Consider the following 8,489-nt stretch of genomic DNA (forward strand, 5'->3'; position numbering starts at 1 on the left):
ACAATTTAATTCATTTTTATATGCAAAAAATATAAACATTTGAAAAAAAAATTGTATATGTACGTGAGTATATATGTCCCCTTAATAACAACGACCCAAAACCTTACTATATACATATGATATTGGCAGACGGAAAAAATTAGACTAAGAAGTATATATATATATATATATATATATATATATATATATATATATATATATATATATATATATATATATATATATATATATATATATATATATATATATATATATATATATATATATATATATATATATTTATTTATTTATTTATTTATTTATTGTGTCTGTATGTCAGATTTATTTTGAATACGATATTTATTGATGTTTATTTGACATACGTATTTTTTATAATCGTATCTTAATAAAAAATAAAAAATTATTTTTAATAGATTTATACACACATAAATACTATCATATATTAATATATATGTCTAATTTTATTTGTAATATATTTTTAAAATAAATTTAAAAATAGTATATATTATTAATTATTAAAATAAAAAATATTTTAAAATTTTTATATAATTAAAAAATATTAAAAAATTAATTTATTTTTTAATATAATAAAATATAAAATATTACGATAATTTATCTAAAAAATATTTTTTATTTTATATATATACCACATTTTTGTATCTTGTAAAAATTTTAAATTCGAATTATATTAATATCTGTATATCATAAAATATAGGAGATTGATAGAAATAAGAATGAGTAACCCTTCCTCTTTATTTAACGTGAATAAAAATGAGTTATTACTTTCTCTTTTAAGACTAAGAAATACCTCAATAATTCAACAACATAAATTTTATAATAATATAAAGTCTCCACTTTCCGTCATAGATTCTTCATTTGAAATTTGCACCAATGTGTTTCCATCGTAAAAGATTATGTTTGATATTCAACAACACATCAATAAAAGAAAGTTTTTGGGTGAGAAAAAAATATCAAACTCCTTAAAAGATCAAAATTTTTATAATTTTTTTTAATTTTGGATTAATTTAATATTAAACTAATAATACACAAATTTTACAATGCAAGTGACTTTTGAATACAGACAATGCTTAAGTTAAGAAAAAAAAAAGCATTGCTATTAATTAGGATCGATATATGGTACAAAAACTTTTTTTAAAATTTGCTGTTAAAATGACGATTTTGCCACTCAGGCAAATAAATCTCCAAATACATTACTGTACTAACATAATTTAATTTATCCCCTAATTCTTCATTTTATTAAATTTTTTATTATATCTAATCTAAAATTGAAATTTACATTGCATAAGTGAATTATTATAATTTAAATAACTATTATTATAAAAATTTTACTATTATTAACATAAAAAAATTATTTTAAAATACCACTTAAAAAATTAAATTATTAAAAATATTTTTAATATCCACATTATTAAGAATGATTAATTTTTGTAAATTTAGAGACAACGAACAATTCTTTCTCCTCGTATTGTCACATCCACATAAAATTATATTTCTTTACGTTAAAATACTTATTTCATAGTAATTGGAGTTTCATTTGCTTTTCAAGACATAAATGTATTTATCAAATTTTGAAAAAATATGCATGTGACATTTTTCTAACTAAAATTAATTAGATAAAAGAAGAAATTTTAAAAGTTTATTTTGTAATATTTACATTTGATGGTATTAAATATAATTATAACGAACATTACAAAGAAAATATTAAATGAAAAGAAAAACAAAGGATAGAAAATCTTAAATAGAAGTGTGTTCACATTTTGTACTTATCCAATAACTAAGGATATCATTAGTAATACATAGAAAAAAGAATTGTACATTTTATATACACATAACATTTTTTTAAGGTAATATTACTTCTACTTTTGATAATGTCACTTTACATCTCTTTTTTTTAGCAAATATATTACTTTATTTATTTATAGATGAGTAAAGCATGATCCTTAATGGTATGGACAAGAGTGTTTTAATTGAATTAATCTTTCAAAATCAGTATAATATAACACAAGATAAAAGAGAAAAATATTTAAAATAAGAGTGACAGTATTTTTTTTTAGGAAAAATCTAGGGTCAGTAGATTTGTTAAAATTTGGTCAGTACTTAATCAGTAAAATAAAAATGAGTGATTTTTTACTATTAGATAAAATCTCACACCATTAAATATACTATTGATGACTAATTGATGGCTACAACTTACAAAATTTGTTGTTTTTCTAGCATTTTTCTTTTTTTATTTTTTATTATATATATATATATATTTTAGTAAACATTCATATATAATATATATGAATTTGATAATTAAAAATTATTAGATAATTTAATATATTTGATTATCTAATAGTTCCGACTATCTTTATGCAAAAACAATTTGCATTTGACTTTTTACAAAATATTTCACCTAGAGAGAATGAAGATACATACATTATTTGTAATGACCCAAAGCAAAAGGCATAGAATGCTTAAATGTGAATGGTTCCGTGTTGAGAATAAGGTGAAGTGAGTGAGAGAGAGTCCCCACTAGTTATGAGAAGGACAAAAAGAAAAAGGGTAAATGGGTCCACTCACACTCCACCCTCTTTGATCCCTCCAAAATCCAAATGCTTTATATATAAATTGAATTCAGTTGCCATTGAATTGCATTAACCACTTCAACTCTCTCTAACAAACCCACCACCACATAACACTTCCAAGTTCCATCCATTATCTTTATTACATTAAACCCAAGCCCTTCAAAACCTATAGGATGGAGAGAAAAATTCATGTGGTGCCTGTGGTGTTGTTCTTGTGGGTTTGTACTTGTGTAACTGCTTCTGTTACATACGATCACAAATCTCTTATTATAAATGGGAAAAGAAGGATCTTGATATCTGGCTCCATTCACTATCCAAGAAGCACACCCCAGGTTGGTGTTTTCATCATGCTTCATATCCAATGCATGCAATCAATCAAAGGTTTCATGCTTTATTCTCTTGTGATTACAGATGTGGCCGGACCTTATTCAAAAGGCCAAAGACGGCGGCCTTGATGTCATTCAGACCTATGTCTTCTGGAATGGACATGAGCCTTCTCCTGGAAATGTAATGCACATGCCAAATTAACAAAATTATATGTGTGCGTGCGTGCAGGCGTGTGCGCCAAAACTATTAAGGACTTAAATAGTTTATGTTTCGTTCATATAACTTAGAAGAAAATTTTTTTTCTTTTTCAGTATTATTTTCAAGATAGGTATGACTTGGTGAGATTCGTCAAGCTGGCTCAACAAGCTGGCCTTTATGTTCATCTCCGCATTGGTCCTTACGTTTGTGCTGAATGGAACTTCGGGTATTGATTTCCCCCCAAAAGAAAAATAATAATAATTTATGGACAATATTATATAATTATTCTTAGCAACCAGTCATATGTTCTGTTTTTGTATTTTATATTTTTTATTATTATTTTTCAGGGGATTCCCTATTTGGCTAAAATATGTTCCGGGTATTGAGTTCAGAACAGACAATGGACCTTTCAAGGTTGGACCTGTCAATTTTACTTATTATTAATTGATCAAAAGATAAAAAATATTAGTGAGTAATATTTGTGATGATTTGTATAGGCTGCAATGCAAAAATTCACTCAGAAAATTGTAAGCTTGATGAAATCAGAGGGGTTGTTTCAAAGCCAGGGAGGTCCAATAATCATGTCTCAGGTAACCAGAAAAAAAATGTTAATAATGTTCATTTAATATGTAATTTAAATAAGATAAGATATTAAAGTTTTGTTTGATGCAGGGGCAACTAGTAGTTAGAATAATAATAATCGTGATTGGTGGTGGTTTAATTTGAATAAATAAATAATAATTGGAATAATTGAATTGAAAATGACAGATAGAGAATGAGTATGGACCAGTGGAATGGGAAATTGGTGCTCCTGGAAGATCATACACAAGATGGGCTGCATCAATGGCTGTGGCTCTTGACACTGGTGTTCCATGGGTTATGTGCAAGCAACAAGATGCTCCTGATCCTGTTGTAAGATACTTACTCTATTTTATTCATTTTATTTTGTTTTCTTCTAATTGAACTATGGTGGTGGGGTTTTGTAACACTGTTTATGCTTTACTTTGGTTGGGTTAAGGTTGCTACTTTTATCATAAGTTGTTGAAACCACGTGTTTTTATCTTCTTGGTGGATGAGGTTTCTGTGGCTTACATCTGCAATTCTTGTATCAAATTCCGCACTTTTTTCTCCTTGTTGAGGGTTCGATCTATAATTGGGGTAATTAAAGTGCATAGCTGGGAACTTGGTTGCAATTCAACTTTTTTCATGAGGGGACCAACCAACTTGTTTGTGTTTTCAATTTCAAAGACAAAAATTGATTTCATTTACTGTGGCTGTAGATTGACACCTGCAATGCCTTCTACTGCGAAGGCTTCACTCCCAACAAGAATTACAAGCCCAAGATGTGGACTGAGAATTGGACTGGCTGGTATATATCTCATAAAAATGCTACCATTTTTGAGAATTTTTCACCTGGTGTTTCAATCTTCTATTCAACTCTGCCATTTTTGTAGGTACACTGCTTTTGGTGGCGCAACCCCCATCAGACCAGCAGAAGACATAGCATTCTCGGTTGCCAGATTCATTCAGAATCGCGGCTCGTTTGTTAATTACTATATGGTATGTTGCTCCTAATCCTATGCATTATTGTTGTAGACTATAACTATTTGATTTAGGTCTCATGTCTGATGTATCTAATTTTTGTGTGAAGTATCATGGAGGAACTAACTTCGGCCGCACGGCTGCTGGCCGTTTCATTGCCACAAGCTATGACTACGACGCTCCCCTAGACGAATATGGTATGTACTAAGATTTTTAGATAATAAAGCCGCATTACTATCTGAACTAACCTTGTTCATCTCTCCATTCAGGACTACCAAATGAACCAAAATGGACTCATTTGAGAGATTTGCATAAAGCAATTAAACAATGTGAGCCATCTTTGGTGGCTGTGGATCCAACACTTACACTCATTGCTAACAACATTGAGGTAAGAGTCTAAGTTGATGAAGAATACAAACAGAACTCTCTCTGCATTGAAATTTTAATTTGCTTTCAATTTGATTTGTTCTGTTTTTGTAACCTTAGGCACATGTCTACAAGACAACCACTTCCTGTGCTGCATTCCTTGCAAATTACAACACCGGATCTTCCGCAAAAGTTAGATTTGGAAACGGGGTGTATGATGTACCGGCTTGGTCTATTAGTATCCTTCCTGACTGCAAGACTGAAGTTTTCAACACTGCAAAGGTAACACAATTTCCATTTATACTTTTCCTTAATAATGGAAAATATGCTGAAAGATTATAGTGTTATTGTGCATAAATTCTTTATATGTACTGTGCTTTCATTCTTTTCCTTTTTCTTTTCTGGTCATTACTTACTGTGTCTCAATTTAATGCAGGTTAGTGCCCTGAGATTCGAGAGGAAGATGACTCCAGTAATCGGTAGATTTGGTTGGCTGTCATTCAATGAAGTACCCGAGTCGTCGGGTCCAAATGATCGCCTTACTGCAAATTCACTCTTGGAGCAGGTTTATGTAACCAAGGACTCTTCAGATTATTTGTGGTACATGACAGAGTAAGTATCTTTCAACACGTTGGACTTAATTAAAGATAGCATGGTTTTAAAACCATGAAAGATTTACATGTTTTGATGTTCAATATTTCTGTCTTCTCGCCATCTAAATCGATTTCAATATCCCTTTTTCAGTGTCAACATTAGCCCTAATGAAGGTTTCCTAAGGAATGGTCAATCTCCTGTTCTTACAGCAATGTCAGCAGGGCATGTTCTGCATGTTTTCATTAATGGACAACTTTCAGGTGAATTATAATTAATAATTAGTGTGCTTCTCTTGATTAGTGTCTCTAGAAAACACCCTTTTTTTTTTCAATTATCAATCTCTTTGTTGTGAATGCAGGAACTTCATATGGTGGATTGGATAATCCTAAATTGACATTTAGTGACAGTGTTAAGCTAAGGGCTGGAAACAACAAGATTTCTTTACTTAGTGTCGCAGTCGGTCTCCCGGTTAGTTTTTTCTTTGCTAACATATATTTTTTTCGTTAGATTTTTTTTCATCTCAACTAATTTTTATTTGATCAATACCAGAATGTGGGTACACACTTTGAGAAATGGAATGCTGGGGTGTTAGGTCCAGTCACATTGAACGGTCTAAATGAAGGGACAAGAGACCTATCTAAGCAGAAATGGTCTTACAAGGTTTGTTATCTTATAAATTTTTTCAGCTATTTAGCAACATTGAAAAGTTTTAAATCATAATTCACCAAGCAAATTTACCAAATTCTTAGGTGGAAAATTGAACAATGAGATGCTTAGTATGGATAAGGCTGCATTGTCGGTGTAAAATAGTTTTACAAAATATCATATATTATCGCATTAGTTTAACAGACCACCTTCCACACCAATTACATGAGGATGAATCAATGCATCAAAATGGTTTTGGTTTCTGAAAACGGCTATTAGCTTAAAAATCTGTATGCTGTTGGACAGGTTGGTCTGAAAGGCGAATCATTGAGCCTTCATACTGAAAGTGGGAGTAGCTCTGTTGATTGGGTACAAGGATCACTGCTAGCTGTAAAACAACCTTTGACATGGTACAAGGTAAGAATAGATCTTCAGCAAAATGTTGCATTTTTGTTCTTCTTACAAAGATTATCCACCTTCATCTACTTGTATTCTGAGTCATTGTATTGTTCCTTAATGTTATTAGACAACTTTTAGCGCTCCAGCCGGCAATGAACCGTTGGCTTTAGATATGAGTACCATGGGAAAGGGTGAAATATGGATAAATGGTCAGAGCATCGGTCGCCATTGGCCTGGATACAAGGCAGGCGGTAATTGTGGTGCTTGCAACTATGCTGGAACTTACACTGAGAAGAAATGCCTTACAAACTGTGGACAACCTTCCCAGAGATGGTAAGAATTTATACAACTTTTTTTCGCTGATAGTTAAGGAATGCTTGACTCCTAAAGAGAGAATCAAATGATATAGCAAATTTCAGAGTCCTCTTCCAAAACATCAAAAGTTACTACAAATTTTTTGAGAATTCATAGAACTTGGTTACAGAAGCGAATAATGTTGAAACTATTTTTGTGGTTCGGACAGGTACCATGTTCCTCGCGCATGGCTAAGACCAGGTGGGAACTCCTTGGTTGTGTTTGAGGAGTGGGGAGGAAATCCTGCAGGGATTTCTTTGGTGAAGAGAACATGAAGTGTGTACATAAAGATGCTTCTGAAAGGGTATTCCAAGTTCCAATCATCTCCTTCCCATTTTTTCAGAAAAAGAAAAATTAGTAAACGTTCATTTGACTTAGTACATTAAAAAACTTAAGCTTTTTGGTTTCTCAATATAAACCTTACATTTTTGAATCCTTAATCAATGCCCTTAACTAGATACAATCTTATATTGTTAACATCTTTCCAAAGCTTATCATCATTGTCATCTTTATTTCTTTTCTTTTTTGGCAGAACTGCATCAGCAAGCAATCTTTCATCTTGCTTGGTAACTGTAGCTCCAGAAGAAAATCTGTCTAGAAAAAAACACAATGAAGCTCTCATTTTTAGCCTTATGCATTTAGATCCAATGATTGCACCAAATAAATGTGGCTCAGATCATATATTAGGTTCAAGTATATACAGAGAGTATTCAATCAATGTTCAATCCTACTACATGCTCTAAGGATTAGAAGGCCCAAAAGCAAATGTAGATAAGAGAAATGTCGTTGCAGAGAGATGCTGTGTATATAAGCCAAGAACTATTGTGCTGAATATTGATTACTTTATGTATACACATTACAGGGCTTGTAATGAAGATTGAGCCCTTTACACATACCTTATATATATATCAAATTGCTACATTGTTGCACCAGATATAAGTTTCTTTCTCTATTGGGAATATGATGTAAGAACAAACTGATGAAAAGTAATAAAAGCGGCTTGGAATTTGCATTGTTGATCTCAGTTGCAGCACTAATTTGTGATGTTCTACTTTATCTTAGATTTTTGTATAGCAAGAAGGGAAAAGATCAGCTGAGAGGAGTGGGTAATTCTGAGAATAGTTGAATTTTGCATCAATCAAGATTTTAAGTTGTTGTGTAGCGTTCTTTAGAGAATTATGTGAGTGATATATAACATTTATTCTTGATAATTAGTGCATGGTTATACAAATCAGAGCATAAATACACCAACTAAGGTGTTCGTGTGTCTGACATGTGTTAGTTTCTGATCATTTTTTTTTAAGAGTGTTACACATACTTGTCATTTTGGTTTACAAGACATAAGCTGGGCTAAATCCAACAAAAAGGACGCTCACCCATACGAGCGTGTCAACACGCGCGCTATTCAATGGTTTCCATAGCGCGCTTCGCGTTCCTCCTCTTTCTTCTTCTTCTCCTTTTTCTTCACGTGTTTCA

General features: G+C 31.3%; 1 protein-coding gene across 1 annotated transcript; it reads left to right on the forward strand.

Annotated features, from left to right (window-relative positions):
- Window positions 1-2,473: 2,473 nt before the first annotated feature.
- LOC112790345 (beta-galactosidase) lies at window positions 2,474-8,037 on the forward strand. Its single transcript, XM_025832689.2, has 19 exons — window positions 2,474-2,920; window positions 3,000-3,095; window positions 3,227-3,339; window positions 3,461-3,527; window positions 3,611-3,703; window positions 3,882-4,025; window positions 4,394-4,482; window positions 4,568-4,673; window positions 4,765-4,852; window positions 4,925-5,043; window positions 5,142-5,303; window positions 5,458-5,633; window positions 5,766-5,875; window positions 5,974-6,083; window positions 6,165-6,275; window positions 6,567-6,677; window positions 6,787-6,992; window positions 7,183-7,317; window positions 7,546-8,037. The coding sequence occupies exons 1-18, from the start codon at window positions 2,762-2,764 to the stop codon at window positions 7,286-7,288; spliced, it is 2,166 nt and encodes a 721-aa protein (XP_025688474.1). The 5' UTR covers window positions 2,474-2,761; the 3' UTR covers window positions 7,289-7,317; window positions 7,546-8,037.
- The last annotated feature ends 452 nt before the right edge of the window (window positions 8,038-8,489 follow it).

This window comes from Arachis hypogaea, chromosome 3 (assembly GCF_003086295.3).
Source record: "Arachis hypogaea cultivar Tifrunner chromosome 3, arahy.Tifrunner.gnm2.J5K5, whole genome shotgun sequence".
Taxonomy (NCBI): domain Eukaryota; kingdom Viridiplantae; phylum Streptophyta; class Magnoliopsida; order Fabales; family Fabaceae; genus Arachis; species Arachis hypogaea.